The sequence below is a fragment of the Elephantulus edwardii genome, unplaced genomic scaffold (assembly GCF_000299155.1).
Source record: "Elephantulus edwardii isolate Elephantulus edwardi_28Jun2011 unplaced genomic scaffold, EleEdw1.0 scaffold00074, whole genome shotgun sequence".
NCBI classification, from domain to species: domain Eukaryota; kingdom Metazoa; phylum Chordata; class Mammalia; order Macroscelidea; family Macroscelididae; genus Elephantulus; species Elephantulus edwardii.
Window position 1 is genome coordinate 13,707,639 of NW_006399824.1, and position 18,810 is coordinate 13,726,448.

At 36.2% G+C, this 18,810-nt stretch overlaps 1 protein-coding gene across 1 annotated transcript in view; it reads left to right on the plus strand.

Annotated features, from left to right (window-relative positions):
• RTKN2 (rhotekin 2) overlaps nucleotides 1–18,810 on the plus strand; it is a 96,025-nt gene that overhangs the window by 65,695 nt on the left and 11,520 nt on the right. Inside the window, exons 8-10 of the mRNA XM_006889058.1 lie at nucleotides 1,446–1,552; nucleotides 2,481–2,612; nucleotides 18,345–18,510. Coding sequence (XP_006889120.1) covers nucleotides 1,446–1,552; nucleotides 2,481–2,612; nucleotides 18,345–18,510 — 405 coding nt within the window. The remainder of the gene's footprint in view (nucleotides 1–1,445; nucleotides 1,553–2,480; nucleotides 2,613–18,344; nucleotides 18,511–18,810) is intronic.

Here is an 18,810-nt window from a genome sequence, read left to right on the forward strand (position 1 = left end):
TCCTCCCCATCCTTGACCTCCCTCAACCCTATGTGGACGCTCCTCCCCATCTTTGGCCTCCCTCAACCCTATGTGGACGCTCCTCCCTCAAGCCTGTGTGGACGCTCCTCTCCTTACTCAGTCTCTGACGACAACCAGCCGCTGCTCCTTGGGCCGCCCCCCTCCACAGAACCACCCCCACTTCCATGGGGATGCCCTCAGTCCTACTTGGGCTCAAACTCCTGGCTGTTCTCTCACCTGTGTGGACACCCTCCTGAGTACCAGGCTCTGCCACAGTGCGTCAGGTCACCCCACGTGTGGGTGGGCTCCTCCCCTTTCTATGACTGCTCTGCCCCCACCCAGCAGAACTCTCCTTCCTATGTTTGGGTTCTGGTGTCGCACAGGGGACAGACACTATACACTCTGCTGAGCCCTTCCCCCCAACTTATGCCACCTTGTTGAACAGACACCCACCTTTGGCTCTGATGTCCAAGCTCAGACTTTCCAGTGACCTCCATTTCACCCTTCTCGGGATAGACTCCACACTAGTCCAGAGTTGCCCTCCTCGGCCCATTCTGGCAGTGACACGCCATGCCGGGTAGTCTTCTACCCCATGCCTGCTCCATCTCAGCTGTGGCACACCGCAGCCTCTCCTCAGTCCCTGGCAGATGCCCGCACATCTCGGTGAGTGCCAATTGACAACTTGAGACTGTGTGTTTCACAACTCAGCCTTTCCAAAACTGATCTTAGAGCTTCCATCCAGTTGTTGTTGTGTGCTGTGGAGTCAGAACTGACTGAGCTCCAGCAAGTTTTCTGAGACAATAAAACCCTCAAGAGGAGATTGCTTAGCCTTGTGCCACGGGAGCCCACTGCCCCAGATTCTCCCTGCTGCATACTTTCATCATTCATTCTCCATATAACCTGTATAACACAAAGTCTTGATATTTTACCTTTTAAATGTACTGGAAATGCATCTTTTCCTGTTTTCAACTTCCACCACAACCCTTATTTAGAACATTATCTCTCACTTGAATTGTTGCAGATGTGTAAATTGGTACCATGATTGCAAAATGCAAATCTGCCTGTCCCTCCCTTGTTTAAAGCCCTCTCTGACATCCCATCATGGATGGCAAAGCTTCAGGAAGGGAAGGGCCTATTAAATCATTATTGTAAAGTTTGTACAGTTTTGAGTATTTCATTAAAGATCAAAATAAGGATTCAAGAGCCAAAAGTGTCCTATCTTATTCCAGGTAATGCCATACCATAGATTATCATTTTAGTGCTGTCCAATTATTTCATTGTCTCATTAAAGAAATTGGTATTTTGAATAGGATGAACTTTTACACAAAAGTAAATAAATTTTTCTGCAAAGCAGGGGGGGAAGAATTATTTAAAAAAATTAAAATTCATAATAACCTTAAATACATAAATACTTTTAACATGGTTTCTTTGTTTCTTTGAAATAGAGGAGTCCTCGTTCTGGCTTCCGTTGTATGGCAACATGTGCTGCCGCTTAGTTGCCCAGCCGGCTTGCATGGCTCAAGACGCATTCGCAGGATTTCTTAATCAGCAGGTTAGAGGACGCTTTATTAACTCCAACAGTGGTAGCTCCAGCTGAAATCTGAATAGACTGGCAATTGTTTGGCCTTCTAATACTGAGAAGTTTTGTGTTTTTTTTTAAGGCCAGTTTTTGAAAATGTATCTGACACAGACTGTGAAAGATACAGGGGTCAAAAGACAATAAAAGGTGAGGAGTGTAAGGTAGTTTCCACGGCTAAAGAGTTACCTCTCCATGTTCCCCTCTTCATTAATAGCAATAGCCAGATAATCAGGAGAGCGGAGGGCTTCTTGTGGGAACTGATGGGAGCTCACAGCTCCTTTCACATGCATGCCTTTCTGGCAGGCGGCTTTTGGCACAGTGTAGGCCCCTGGGCTTCCAAAGTTGCCTCTGTGCCACCCACTTCTGATTTATTTATAACCATAGTTATTTATAGCCAGTAAATAATTAATTATGAGCTTCAATGAATCAATAGCTTTTTTCTCCAAGATTCCATTAGGAGGAAAGAAAATTTGCATCTTGCATGGTACTCAACATTTTCCAGTGATCTGAGAACAGCAAGGGAAAATTATATTTTGAACACGGAGAGCTATTTTTGTAGTTTTCCTTAGTCACTTGATAAATTGCCATAGAATTCTAAGCACTAATTTTTAATAAACTAGCTTTTCTAAAATTGCATTGATTTATGATTTTTGTGTGCATAGATGTTATTTGGAAATTGCTACCTCCATTTCTCTAAATACTTTGGAGAATTCCAAATTTTCTTTTGTGATATTAACTTACTCCTTGATCTTGGACAATTATCTTGTTGCACAGTGAATTAATAGATAATCCTGTCACATTTAAATAATTCTAGAAAGGAATGTAACAGATGTCTCAAGTGATGTGTTGAATTCAGTGTTAAAGTCATAAATGATAAATTTGGTAATTGATTGTTTTTCAGCAAGTGGTGGAAGGTCTGATTAGTTGGAGAAGATTATATTGTGTTTTAAGAGGAGGTAAACTCTATGGTTTTTACACTCCAGAAGAAATTGATGCCAAAGTGGAACCAACCATGGTAGTACCCATTAACAAGGTAAATTAAATGCTATTTGGAAAATAAAACTAAGACTTTTTATGAAGTTTGTTCTTTTCTATTTATTTTACAGTAGTTCTATTTTATAAATAAAAGAGAACTCCTGTTAAATATTGGTTAGTTCATAAAGATAATAAACTTTGTTCTTGCTATCTTTTCTTTCCATTACATGGTTTCTCTTTTAAAGGAAGTACTGCATGTTTTCTAAGAAAACATTACAGTAAATCTATACAGGTAAATAGCTTTTAAACCAAAGAATGTAACTCTACATTAGTAGGATATTTTACATTTTTGTGAGTTAATTGAATCAAGACTATACATTTTTCATTTTTATTATATTGATGCTTTTTTAAGTTAATCTTCAAATAAACCTACAGACTTTGTTACTATCTGATTTCCTCCAAGATTAATGGGCACTTGTCCAACCTTCTGTCAGGACAGGAAAGCCTGAAAGTCTGTTTATATGAAATAGTTGAGTGCTTATGCCACATGTGAAAAGCAGTACTAGTCCATCTGTGTTGTTATTGTTAGGTGCCATCAGTCGGCTCTGACTCATTCATAGCAATATGTACCCCAGAACAGAACCTTGCCCAGTTCTATATTATTCTCACTCCGCCCCGTCTATACTGTGCTTATTAAGCTCACTTTTGCTGCTACTTTATCTTGTTGAGTTTCTTCCTTTCTTCACTGACCTTCTGCTTTTCTAAACTTGATGACCAGGGACTGACCCCCTCTTGAGAGACAAAGTCTTAACTATCCTTTCGTCTAAGGAGCACTCCAGCTGCACTTCTTCTAAGACACCTCTGTGTATTCTTTTGGCACTGCATGGTATACTCAATATTCTTTTACCTACATCTCAATTTAATGACATCAATTCTTCTTCAGTCTTCCTTATTCATTGTCCAACTTTCACATACATAGGAAGCAGTTACTTAAGACCCACAGAAATCTTAAGAGTGTATACACACACACACACACACACACACACACAAACACACACACACACTGAGATAATAGAAAGGGGGCTACTAAAATTTCATTACGTTTTTCCACTTAACTATAAAACTATAAGAAAACTGGGCATGGAAGAACACTGTGTTATCTTTCATTCTACTGCCCTAAGGTGCTGTCTTCTTTCATCATAACACTATAGTGTTTATTAGTGGATTTTTCTTTTTTCCTTACTTTTTCTAGCATTCCTGCCATAGACTACCTTAATGACATTTCTAGAATCAAATACCATGTTTTTCCCTATGACTGCATGTAGTTGTTTCTAGTTGTTATGTGCTGCTTGCTTTTTCAGTAATTGAATTGATATGCTAAATACGACCTGATGCTTAACATCTGTTTTCTATATCTGTTTTACTTATTTTAAGTTCCTTTTTAGAGAAGTATAAAGTTGTACCTCTTTTTACATAATAGTTGTATTCTTGAAAATATCTGGGTTCCTCTCTACTAATCTATAAGGACTTGAGTTCATTTCTTTCCACGAATAACATTTTATCTATTCCTGTCTAAACATCATGCCTCTAGAAACTCTATGAACTTTGATAAATGATGGTAGTTATAGAAAGGCTTCAGGCCTTTTGTTCATAGGGGCACTATGAGTTGTAACCAACTCGACGGCAATCAACACCACCACCACCATCCTTCTTTTAGATGCTAGTTACTCAAAGGAAATCTTTTAGCGAGATCTTCTATTATTTTTAAGCCTATATAATTAAGCCTATCTAATGTATCTAATTTGTGTATATGAGGGAGATTAGCTTTCCCCCTAATACATAAATAATAACTTTATGTTGTAACATCGTGAGTTTATCTCCATTTCAAAAATTATATTTATAAAATGTGTAATTTTATTATTTAAAATATATAATATTTTTGTTTCTTGCCTAATTCTTCACTTTTAGTTTGTAATAGTTTTCCCCCTACCCCATACCCATACACTTTATCCTTTTGAAAAATTTGCTTCTTGTCTCAGTAGTGAAAATACATTGTTATAGCCAGTTGAACATAAATTACAAAGAGTATAACATTTCTACTCTGTGGTGGCCTAGAAGTAAGGAATTGTCCTTCCAGCCCAAAGGTATGCAGTTTATGTCCACCAGCTGCTTTGCAGTAGAAAGGTGAACATTGTCCTCCCCAGTGAGGGACTGACTCTGCAGACCGCTGAGGGGTCAGCTATGAGTCGGTTCTCACTCTGCGGTACTCAGTAACACCACTATGAATATTTCAGTATTTTTCCTCTTAAAAACAGATATTTCCTTCATACCGTAACATTATTAGCATATCCAAGCATTTTGTTGTTGTTGTTGTTATGTGCCATCGAGTCATTTGTGACTCATAGTGACCCTATGCACAAGAGCCCTAAACGCCGTTCTATCCTGTGCCAACCTCACCGTCTCAAACACATTCATTCCCACCACTCCACTCACAGAATCGATCCATCTCATCAAGGGTCTTCCTCTCCTGCGCCGTCCCTCCACTCTCCCAAACATGATGTCCCTCTCCAAGGACCAGTCCCTCCTTGCAAAATGCCCAAAGTATGTGAGACGAAGCTTCAGAATCCTTGACTCCGGGTAACATTCCGGCTTCACCCTCTCCAGGATAAACCTGTTTGTTCTCCTAGCAGTCCATGGTGTATTCAACACTCTTCTCCAGCACAATTCAAAGGCATCAGTTCTCTTTGTATCACTGTCCACCTCTCTGATGCATAGCACATAATTGCGAAGACTACATACAGCCTGGACCAGGCTCACCTTAGTCTCCAGCCTGACATCGTTACACTTCAGTACTCTTGAGAGGTCTCTCACAGCTGACTTTCCCAATGCAATTCATCTCCTGATTTCCTGGCTGCTGTTACCAAGAGTGTTGACTGTGGAGCCTAGCAAATGAAAACTGTTAACTATCTCAATCTCTTCACCATGCATACTGATGCTGCCAGTTGGCCCAGTGGTGAGAATCTTTGTTTTCTTGATGTTGAGCTTCAATCCATATTGAAGACTGCAGTCGACTTTCTGCAGCAAGTGCTTCAGGTCCTCCTCAGTGTCAGCAAGCAGGGTTGTGTCATCCTCATAACGCAGGTTGTTGACGATTCTTCCGCCAATCCTGATGCCACATTTCTCTTCATACAGCCCAGCGTCTCGAATGATCTGCTCTGCATACAGATTGAAAAGGTATGGAGACAAAATACATCCCTGACGGACCCCTTTCTTGGTTTTGAACCATCCAGTGTCTTCCTGCTCTGTTCTGCCTCTTGGTCCAAGTATAGGTTTCGCATTAGCAAATGTTCTGGGATTCCCATTCTTCTCAGAGTCAGCCACAGCTTGTTGTGATCCACACAGTCAAAAGCCTTTGCATAGTCAATGAAACACAGATAGACATTCTTCTGGTATTCTTTACTTTCTGCCAAGATCCATCTAACTTTAGCTATAATATCCCTAGTACTGCAACCTCTTCGAAATCCAGCCTGCACATCTGGCAGTTCTCTGTTGACATATTGTTCCAAACGCTTTTGGATCATTTTCAGCAGAATCTTGCTTGCATGTGATATCAATGATATTGTTTGATAATTTCCACAGAATTGTTTTTATAACACAAAGCAAATTGTTGTCTCCTCAGTTAAATCCAAATTGTTCATTATAAGTTTTATTAATTGCTTGATTCAGTATCTCATCAAGAATCGTCTTTTAGTTTGTTTTTATCGTAATTGAGCCCTTTATGCACACATATACACATTTGTGTGTATGTGTGTGACCTCTCCTTGCACTGACACTGTGATAAAGCCTAAGCCAGTTTTTGTCACAGATGTTCCCAAATCTGAATTTGACTGATTGTATCATTGAATTCAGGTTCATTGTTTTGGCAGAAGTCCTACATAAGTGATTCTGTCTAATGTAATTGTTACTGAATACCTGGGTAATTAGAATGGAATCCTATCCATTTAGTTTTTCCCTTACATGCTATACTATGGAATATTAGCATCCATAAGTCAATTTAAACAAATGAGAACTTAAAATCTTTCATTTGAAGATATGTGTGGACAACTGTTTCTCAAATGCATTAGTCTTCTTCATTAATATTAATTCCTGGTTTACAAGTGATGAAACAGATGCAGAAATCAGATTGAATTTCCCTAACAAATAAGAAAAATTACTTCTCCCATCTCTCTTTTCCTAATGGGTGGGGAAAAAATAGATAAAAGCTCAGGGGCTATTCTGCCATTTCCTCAGAGGCATATTTCTAGACTGTATTTAGAGCACAAAATTGGACTTTTTTTTTTCTAAATCAGAGTTTTGAAAGTAAAAAATAGCTTTGAAATGTGATTCTGAGCCTGAAGCCACAATTGACCTATAGACAGTGGCTTAGGCATGTGTTTAACTTTACCACTCAGATTTAAGAGGACAGTTACAATGAAACAGGGGTATTATTGTAAGTAGTGCGTCTGTATTTTTTCTGTCTGGTGACAAGAGTTCCCTTCCAGAAAAGCGGCAATTGTGTTTACATGGCCTGACTCAATTGCCCTTTTTCCAATTGATTGCTTTTTCTCCTGTGGTAATAAAGGTTGATGACCAGAAGTTGATGAGATTCTTTAGTCAATCAATTCTCTTATTAAGATGTCTGAGATCAGCACAGTTGGGAATCCCTGTGGTTGGTCCACAGTTGACTGGTATAGATTCACGGGAAAATTATTACTCTAACAATTTGTATAGATTTGGCCTTAGATTTGAGGATAAACTAGGCTAGATTTGGCCTTGAGTACTAAATAATTCTTCCATTATACATGACATTTGTGTAATTAATGAAAGAGAAATGTAAGATTAAAACATGAAGTGAGAGTTAAAGTTGAGAGTATGATTTGATTGCTAATCTCAAAGTTGAAACTGATGGCAAAACCTGCCATGGCCCAACTCCACAGAAATGCCATGTTAACGTTTTCCTATCCTTTTCTCTCTGCAGTGCCACTTTCTAACTTGGATTTTCTTTGAACCCTTCCACTTGCGTGCTGGTTTTTCATGTAACAGTCAATGCCATTTTTCTCCTCCACCACATATTTCAGACACAGTATTTCTGTCAGAGACTTTTATTTATTACTTCCTACCATATGTCTGTCATACAGTAATTTCTTCCATTAAAGTACTTTTGATTTTTTTTTTCCTTCTTCAACTTAAAAAACTCAAACTCATTGCTGTCAAGTCAGACTCACTCATAGCTGATCTTCTGCTGGGTTTCCCAGCCTGTAAATCACACAGGAGGAGCTTGTATACCTTATGAAATTATTCAGATGTATGCATCCACTTCCTAAACCACATGCCTCTGGAAACTCTATGAACTTGAAGAACCGATAGCTATGGAAAGGTATTAGGTCTTTTGTTCATAGAATCACTATGAGTTGACTTTTTGACTCAGTGACAATCAACAACAACATACTGTATAAGACCATTATTGTAGAATGAGCATGAGGATCTTGGGTGGGAGTGGCTTAATCATAGGGTCACACAGTTTGATGGGTGGAGGGAGAGGCGGGTAAAGAAAAGGGAAAGATTCAGTATAAGAAGCAATGTATATGAACCCTATGAACCTTGTACGTAAGCCAATATAAATTTTTTTAAAATTAAAAATAAAAAAGAATTGGAAATTGTGAATGGATAAAAATGTGTAGAATAGTGATGCCCATGAACTTACCACTTAGATTCAACAGTTAACAGATCTTAACATTTTAATAATAGCTTTATCTTTTTCATCTTTTTTTTTCTAAGTCATTTAATCATAACTCTCCAGCATTGTGCTACTTCATTCCTGAATAGTGTACCATGCAGTTTCTTTCCTGTAAGGCCTTCTCATGTAATTACAAAACTTTTATTACACTAAACAATACCTCAGTATCATCTACTATCATGTAAGCTCATATTCTAATTTCCTCATTGTCAACTAAATCCTCTTTTGGGCTGTGTTTTCCATTTCAGACTAAAGTTTTATGAATTATCTGTATTTCTTCTAAGCTCTAAGTCAGCATTTCGGGTAAGGGTATTTAATGAATGATACAGAGTACCAGTAGTGTTCAGTATCTCACTCCCTAGGATACTGTTTAATGATTTGGGTAAAGGCAGTGATCATTAAGTCTCTCCAGCGTAGAAGTTATGTTTTTCCCTTTACCACTAACAAGTAGTCTGGGAGGTGGTTCCTGTCCTGTGTGAATTTATTTGTTGTCCAAGACTTTTTCCTAATAGTTTTAGCAACCGTTGGTCATCCTTTTTTTAAAATTTTTTTTTATTTTACTTTATTGTTTTTTTATGTGTACTGTCAAATCAGATCTGACTGGTACGGGAGGAGATTGCCTCCTCCTTCTCCAGCAGAGCAACTGGTCGATTTGAACCACGTGCCTCTGGGATTGCAGTGCAGTGTCTTGCCACTAGGCCACCAGAGCTCCCTGGTAATCCTTTTCTGTATAGTATATCACATTGAAATTGTATGTGACTAGATAATAATATTTTCCCTTGTGTGTTTAAAATGTGACATTTTTTGTAAAGAAGCACCTCCCCCCACCTCCACAACTAGAGATGAATTACAGTCCATCCTGGAAAGTTAGGATAAATGCTTTATACTTTAATTATCAATTATCTAAGTAAGGAGTTAAGTGTTTTATTTTTTTTCTTTATTTTTTAAAATTTTCTACTGGTTTATTTACAAAATTTGAATGCAGAATTTTCAAGAACAAATTATTTCCATTTCCTCATCCCCTCACCCATCAACTTGTACAACTCTGTGATTAATCCCTCCACCCCCTTGTACATCCACATCCCTCTGCTTCCACCCTCTCCCAACCCCTCTTGGATCCTTATTCTATAATAATGGTTTTATACAATATTTATTTTTGTGGAACTGAGTTAGTTTGCTCAGCATAATGTCTCCAGTCCATCCCAAGTTAGGTAATAATTTACAAAATCATTGCTACTGGGAGCTTCATAGTATTCCATTGTGTCAATGTACCATAATTTCTCAATCCATTTGTTTGTGGTTGGACATTTGGACTCTTTCCATGTTCCTGTGATGGTGAATAATGCTGTTATGAACATTGGTGTACAAATCGCTGTTTGTGACTCAGTTTTAGTTTTCTCAGGGTATATTCCAAGTAGTGGAATAGCTGAGTCATATGGTATTTCTATGTTCAGCTTTTTGAGGAAGCGCCAAACTGCCTTCCAGTACCATTTTACAATCCCATCCACAATGTATAAGAATTCCTTTCTCGCCACATCCTCTCCAACATTACTTTCTGCCCTGTTAAATTTTGCCACTCTTACTGGAGTGAGATGGTACCTCATTGTGGTTTTGATTTGCATCTCTCTTATTGTCAGTGATTTGGAGCATTTATTTCTTCATGTGTCTGTTTGCCATTTGATTATCTTCCTCTGTGAAAATTCTTTCCATCTCTTTTGCCCATTTGTAATTGGGTTATCAAACTATTTCTTGTGGAGGCCCAGGAATATTCTGTAAACTTTTGTTATAAGACTCTTGTCTGAGATGATATTACCAAATGTTTGTTCCCAGTCTGTAGGTTTTCTTTTCACCCTATTGGAAAAAGTTTTTGATACACACATGGATTTAATCTTTAGAAGGTCTCATACATCAATTTTATCCTCTTCAGGCTGTGCATTTCTGGTTGTATCTGGCAGTCTCTTTATAAACACGGAATGGATCATTGATAAATAGAGAATTTTATTTTTGCAATTTGTAGAACAAGTAAGCATGAATACAAAACTTAACAATAGGGTTTTTGTTTCAAATTTTAGTGTATTTCTGAATATGGTGGATCACTAAGGGTTTTTAAAAAAAATATTAATAATGTTAAACATGAATTAGAAATCGGAGATCCTTTTTTTTCCTGTTGTCTTCTCATGATTTAGAAAATAACAGTGTTGGACTGACATGGCGGTTGACGGAAAACTAAGAAAGGGGGATAAATCATGAACATTGCATTGGAACAGATGAAGGAAATAACTGTTTAAAAGAAATATACAGGGAGGATTGTATAACAATGAAAGAATTTTTTTTTTTACTTTTCAAAGAGAAAAGTGAACTAAGGGGAGGGGTGGACAGGGAGGAAAATGTACAACAGTGAATGGAAATCCAAAGTCTCTGTAAACTTTTATTAAAATAAAATAAAGGGGGGAAGAATATACAATTCGGTATTATTTGTATAACAACAGTCTAGAACAAGAGCTGCATAGCACTCTGGGCAAGGGAAGAAATTATGCAGCAATGATTTTTTTTAAGTGAGCTGGGGGAGTAGGGAGGATAATGTGCAACAAGGAATGAATGAATGAAAATCCAGCTTTTCTGTATATTTCATTAAAATCACAATTAAAGAAAATAACATTGTTGCTTAATCCTGTTTAAAAAGTCATATGAAAGCATAAATTTTGCAGTTAGTAAGGTATATAAATGATAATTCTGTTATTTTGATCATGAGATCTCTTCTCTGTAATTCTTGTCCTTCTAAATGTCATTTCCTGTAAAGCTCAGCCACTTCATTAATTTTCATAGGGAGCCATCTGTGGAAATGGTCACATTAAGAGAAGAAAAGCCTAAAAGCTATTCCCCTCCCTTTTTCAATCCATATTTGAAAGGGTGATTTACTTCAAAGTGATTGCTTCAACTTTATTAAAAAAAAAGGAAAACTTCACTATGAATGTTGTTGAGCCTAACAGTCTCAATAATGGGTACTTAACTGGGGTTACTGAATTGCCTATCCATTGTAGAAAACGTCTTATTAGCCAAAGCTTTATCCATTGCCAGGGGGAGTTAGGGTGAGAAAGGAAGGTACTTTGAAATGAATAGTCTTTTCTTGATTTATACATCACTGCATTTTAATTAATACTGAAATTTGTATAAGTCAATAACACTACTTGATATGATAGACTTGAGTTAAATTACCTTGAAATTGCATTTAACCATTATATTTACCATAGACCTGGAAAACAAAATTATTAAGAACCACAGAGGATTTTCTTCTGATTACTTTAGTTTCCTTAATATCTGAATCCCTATCAACTATTTAGATAGTGCTCTGTTAAGTACAGCAAAATTAACTTTTTTAAACAGCTTTTCCCTCATGAGTTTACATTTGCTTTTATTGACATAAATTAAAAAATCATTATAGCAAGCTAAAACATCATACCTAAAGCTAATTTAATTCATGGTTATCAGATATTATTTGCTATATATTATGGAAGTATTCTTTCTTTGATAATAGAGTGAAATAAGAATGGATGCTTGTTTTTAACCAATATTTTCTCTTCATCCCTGATGAACAACACTTTAGACCTAGCTAGCACCTTTTTAGGACCTTGATCTTTTCACCGGATTTATCTCACTTGTTTGTAACTGAAATGTGAAATAGATATTATCTCATCTTTTTTTATATATATCTATGAATATGATAGAAAGGATTTGGAGATGTACATTGTTTTGTATTTCATTTTTCTATAATTTGCTTTATTGCAAGTTTTAAAATAGACAAAATAATAGAAATTAATCTGCACCCTCACACATTGCCCTGCCCTAGAATTATTTTGAAGCAAAATCCTAGAAATGGAGTGGTATCCACTTCCTAAACAACATGCCTCTGGAAACTCAATGAACATTGATAAATGTCGATGGTTGTGGAGGGGCTTCAGGCCTTTTGTTTATAGGATCGTTATGAGTCATGCTCCATCCAAAGGCAATCAACAATAACAAAGACACATCATTAAAATTCTGTTCAAATTTCCCAGTTGGGCCACCTATTCTGATTGTTTAGATATATTGGATCTCTTAAATCTTTGTCATCTGTTCATTTTTTAATTTATTTACTTACTAATAATAGTCATTTATCCTACATGACTTCCCATGATCTGAATTTTCTTGATCATATCTTCAAGTTAGTTTTTATTTTATTTTTCCTCTTTCTACAGAAAGTATAAAAAGTCCTATTTAGGTTGTTTGATAAGAACACGTCATAGGAAATATTACATGCTTTTATCTGGAATCTTATAATACAGCTAAGCCTTCTACTGATATCAATAGAGTGTTGTAATTGTTGTTATGTGACGTAGTGTTAGAACCAACTTACAGCTGACCTTTTAGCAGGTTTTCAGAGGCCAAGTATCACAGAGTAGGAGAGTGTGTATCTTTCTTCAATGGTGGTGGTGGTGGTTGTTATTTGCCGTCGAGTTGCTTGCGACTCATAGCGACCCTATGTACAACAGCCCTAAACTCGATTCTGTCCTGTGCCAATCTCATTGCCTCCGACACACTCATCCTGATTACCCCAGTCACCGAATCAATCCATCTCCTAAAGGGACTTCCCCTCCTGTGCCTACCCTCCACCCTTCCAAGTATGATGTCCTTCTCCAAGGACCGGTCTCTTCTTACAACATGATCAATGGAGTACCTGCCAAATTTGAATCATGTACCTTCAGATTGGCAGTATAACTCCTTGACATGCCAAAGCTCCCATCTTCTATTGATATTAATCTAGTGATAATAATATTGATTGATTAGGTCCTTTCTTTCACTCTATTTTAGCCTGTCATCTCTTTTTTTTTTTAAGCCTGAGCTACTACTACTTTGTTAGCTTTTTAATTAATTACCTGAAGTACAATTATCTTGTCTTATAATACAGGAAAAATGCTTAATTCTTTACATGTATTTACTGCTATTCAGAGATGATTTCACAGAGCCCTTCAGAAGTGACCAATGAGGTATTTTTAAAATATGAATTTAACAGTTTGTTTTGTTGTGTTGGGGGGGGGGTTGGTGAGAAAAAAAATTTGTGTTCATAATTACCCAGCTGGACTCAGTTCAGATGATCACAGTTTTGTTGGCAGCATCCAAAGCATCATAGCCAGGTGCAAGTTGAATAGGCCTTCTTCTCACCATCAGGGCTAATCAAAGTGCTGACCTTAGTCACATCAACATCACAGAGCTTCATTACAGCTTGTTTGATTGGTGCTTGTTGGCCTTGACATTCACAATGAACACAAGTGTGTTATCTTCTTCTTCTTCGTGGCTGACTTGGTGGTCAGGGGAATCTTGATGTCAAGCTTGTTTCTCCTGGGGGGCGCTCCTTTGTATTTATGTATTTGTGCTGCCTTCGGAGTCTCAGCATCTTAGGCTGCCGGAAGGTGGGTGACATGTGCATCTTTTTTTTTTTTTTTTTTTGTGGCTGTGGATGCCCTTCAGGACACCTTTGCTTTGGCTTCAGTTTGGGAGGGACAGGGGCTTCCTTCTTCGCTTTCGGTGCCATCTTTGTGAAAAAGCAATAGTTTTTTTTTTTTTGTTTTTTTTTCCCCCCTTAGACATTTTAATATATCCTTTAAAATACAGAACACCACAAGTCACAACGTAATTATGCAATAATTGTTTTTCTAAATTGGGGCAAGAATAACAAATAGAAATTGGTCACGGGTTATGTGACTATTGCAACACTCTGAATATTCTGGTTCTTAAGACAGGTCTCTACTTTTTTTTTTTTTTTTATTTCTGTAATGAGCTTTATGCGACATCACAAAACAGACCTGGGCTCCTGTGTTTGTCATTGGGAAGCCAGCTGTTGCATTTGACACCTTTCAATTATGATAGCAGTGAAATCACAAAGGTTTTCATTAACAAGCCATTATTGTTGCAGCCAACTGTATACACATAGTTTATCTGTCAATCTCTCCCTCAAAACTACTGAGTTGTATAGTAGTAGGGGTGGTGTCTATCTCATTCATTAAAATAATGATGTTATTCGTTGCCTCATTTTTTTTTCTTTCCCTCATCTGTTTCAATACAATATACATAATCAAAGTGGTTGACTCTGGAGGACATTATGCTGAGTGAAATATCTCAGTCTCAAAGGGACAAATACTGCATGGTGCCACTGTTGTAGAATGGGTCTGACATCAGGGTGGGGGTATGACAGAAAAAACTGGATAAATTATGTATAAAAAGCAATAGTTTTTTATATAACAATCCATTGCCGATGTTTTAGTTACTCACGCTCAGATTGTTTCACCTGGGACTGGTGGAAAGAAGCCTGTTCAAGTTGACTCTTCCTCTCTGCATTATATCTTATTTTGTTGAGAATACAAACAGCAAACACATCATTTCAACATTTTTACATATACAGTGCATTGTCATACATTACATTCTGAGTCAGACAAACATTCTCATCCTCCTCTCCCCTCTATGTTTTGTTCCTTTCTTTTTAACATATAATCACTGCCTTCTAAGATTCCTATCTAGTCCCTCAAGTTGTGTTGTCAGTTTAAGTCTGTATATATATAATTCTCAAAAATGGATAAAGCTCAAAGCAGGTTTTGGTTTTTGCTTTTTGGGGTTTTGTTTTTTAACTAGTTCAACTATTATTTCATTTTAAGGGGTTCAGGAGATATTTTTAATTTAAAAATTATTTCAGGGTTGTAGCTCAGGAGTTGATCTTCCTTCAGGAGCTCCAGAAAATCTAGATTACAGGAGAATTTGATATTCATTTTTGCATTCTCCCCCTTTTTTGATCAGATATATTTGATAAAAATGTTCACTAATGGTAGATAAGCACCATTTAGTTTTGGTCTAATGACGAAGAAGGCAGTTGCTCATGGACATGGAGACTGACTCTTGACAAATTGACCTTTGACACTACCCTAGTATTCTGTGATTTTGGTAGGACAATATTCCAGAATCATATTAAGCAATCCCTAAAGCAGGCTGGGTTTTTTCAAAGAACATTGATTCCTTTAGTGGAAAATTTATATTTAGTGATTAAATATTTCAGATCCAAGCATATAAACCATTGTGCTCAGGGACTCCCTACCTGGATGTTAGAGTGTTATTTCAGTAGTAGCCTTGTTTAAAGATCATATCATCAAAAGTAAAATAAGACAATTCTTAAATCTACTTCTGGTCTTGTAATTTTGGAGATGTAAAGTACAGTTTCAATTCAGAATGAACTTTCCTTTGAACTCATAATTTGTCTTGTTTTGTTATTTTCTTTCCTTTGTCATACAGTCTTCCATTAGCTAAATTATTTGCAGTTATACAATACAGAATTTAATTTAAAAAATTTTATTTTAATATTTAGAAACCTCTCATGTTTTAAAAATTTAGGTGTATGTGGTTATCAGAATTAATGGAGTGTGTAACATCTGAGTATATTGTTGCCGTTGTATTTTCTCAGAGAGATGTGAATGATTCATTTTGTTATAGTGACTTTTATGTCACTATTTTCATTTGAAATGTTACCTTAGCATTATGCTGAATACACATTTCCATCTACAGAAGTCACATTCTTATTATTTAAATGATACGTTCATTTTAATCCTATATAGAAAGAGTTAGAAATTTGTACTAAAGTGGATTGACGGAGAAATACAATTTAAATAATAAGAATATTTTCTTTTTTATAATACTAATAACAAAAGAAGGTCACCCCCTACTCATCACTGTAATTCAGCTCTCAATTAGTCTGATAGGATAGCATATCAATGATAATTCTTGGAGCTTAAGTCATTCTCTGCTACTCATAATAAGCTGTATATTTTAAGAGTTTGATTAGATGTGTCTTTCTGGCTCCAAGGATACCATGTAGGGCAGCACTTTTATATTGTATAAATAATTACTTACAAAAGTTCATTCACAAGGTTTATTATCAAGTCATGGGAATGTAAAAAGACCCTATTAAGATGAAATTAAGATTCTGAGCATAAGACCCATTACTGTCCTTTTATAATGGCAAAATAGACTCATTATCTCCAAGATTGCTGTCAACACTTGTATTTTGTGATACTGCAGAACTTAGATAATGGTTTAGCTATGTACAATATAAAATTTTACCTATGTGATTTTGAATAAACATCTCTTCCTTTAAAAAAAATACAAACCCCATTTGATGGAGTATAAATGATGCTTACCTCATTATGTACCATCTTTCAAGGAATGTGTAGCTTTTCTTCCCACCTCTTTTTCACTTCTTTAGTACCCACATAAATCAATAAGCAATTGTTTAAACAAATCAGAGGCTATTGTATGGTGTAAAATCAGAAAATGTGTTTGTCAGAGCTGCATCCTTTCACCATGCTTATTCATTCTGTGTGTGCTGGGGAAATATTCTGGAAACTTGGACTATTTGAAGAAGAATGTAGCATCAGGATTGAAGGAAGACTCACCAGTAACTTATTTATGAAGATAATGCAGTCTTGCTTGACAGAATCAAGAGAATGTGAAACACGAGTAAATATAATGATAGACTACAGACTTCAGAATACATTATATTTTAACATAAAGTAGCCCAAAATCTTCACAACTAAACCAATAGGCAACATCATGATACATAGAAAAGGATTGACAGTATCAATGATTTCTTTTACTTGAATCCACAATCAACACTCAGAAATTATATCTGCTGTCAAAGAGAGCAAAAATGTCAGTTTAAAGACTAAGGTGCTCCTGCTCCAAGCTTTGATATTCTGTTACTTCATATGTGGACAGTGAATAAAGATGACTTGAGAAGAATAAATGCCTTTGCTTAGTGTTAATGATGAGTATTGAAGATACATGGACTATATTCACTTCATGTACTTTGGTATATTATCAGAAGGTGCTTATCCTTGGAGAAGGACATGCTGGGAAATGTTAGCAAAAGAGAGAAAGACCCAAAATGAGGTTGACTGATAAAGTGCAATATAGGTACTGCAGAATTTCTAAGAATAATACCTGATTGGGCAAGGTTTTAAGTCAGTTTTGTAGCAGCAACCACCACCATTCATTTTTTAAGCAACTATGACCTAATTTTTGTATAATCTCTTGTACTGTCCTGTACACAACCGAATTCCTTGGCCTGAACTACACTTACAGCAGTGCCTATTTGTGACTTTGTGAATCGACTTTTCTATACAACATGTGAACACATTAAGTGTCATCACAGTGTCGTACATAATGTCCCTTAGAAACAAAAGTTGAAAAAATAAACATGAATGGCATTTTTGCCTTTTCTCTAGGGTGCTGTATCATTTTTTAAGAAAGAATTGTAGCATCATAAGGGTTATATTGTTTTATGGATCTTTAGCTATGAGCTCTATAATATTATATAAAAAATTATATATATATATAACTCGATGGCACTTACAACAACAACATAAAATAATACTAATAAGGAAACCTAGCTGTTGTGTTGCAGTAAACACTTAAGTTATGGTGTTAATGTTTTAACTGATAATATATATTTCATGTACAAATATTAAAATAAGGAACATGCTTTCACAGATCCTTTTTTATCACTCTTGGAAATATAGTTTACAGATAATCCATGTTACAGTTTTGATTTGCTGTCCTTGTTTTATTGCATATTTTAAGATGTATATAAAAGAGACCCAACTCCCCCTTGAACTGAGATCAAAACAGAGGTTATGTTTTAATCCCAAGTAATTTGCATAAACTGCTATATGTAGCATACCTTGAAACATTACTTCAGCTTTTTCAAGCTAAAATACTTTTTTTAAAGGCTTAGATTTTTATTTGAATATTAAAAATCCTGAAAATTACATTTCAAAGAGCAATAAGACTATTAATTATGTATTATATATAAATATGGTTAATCTATAGAAATATGTTTAAATAGATTTAAATATGGTTGCTAAGCAATAAAAAACATTTGTGTGATCATGCTGAAATTATATGCTTGTAAAACACTAATTTTGTCTTCATATTTAGGAAACGAGAATTCGGGCAATGGAAAAGGATGCCAAGAAAAGAATCCATCATTTCTCTGTCATCAACCCTGGGGCTGGACAGGCCGTGACTCAGGTGTTTTCAGCTGACAATAGAGAAGACCTTCTCAAGTGGATGGATGCCTTCTGGCAGCACTTCTTTGATCTTTGTAAGTAGATATTTGAATTTTCAAAGGGTTTATTCAGGTAGCATGAAAAGATATACAGCAATCTGAATATTCAAATTCTACAATTTGGATAAAGATTATTTTCTTTTATGTTGTTTAATAACATTGTAAGTTACCATCAGCCTGTCTGTCATGTTTTTCTTTCTACTGTTCCCCACAGTCAGTCTCAGGTGTAATAATATATAGAGTACTTTGGACATGTTGTAAGGAGAGACAGGTCTTTAGAGAGGGACATCATGCTGGGTAGAGTGGAGGGACAGCGCAGGAGGGGAAGACCCTCTA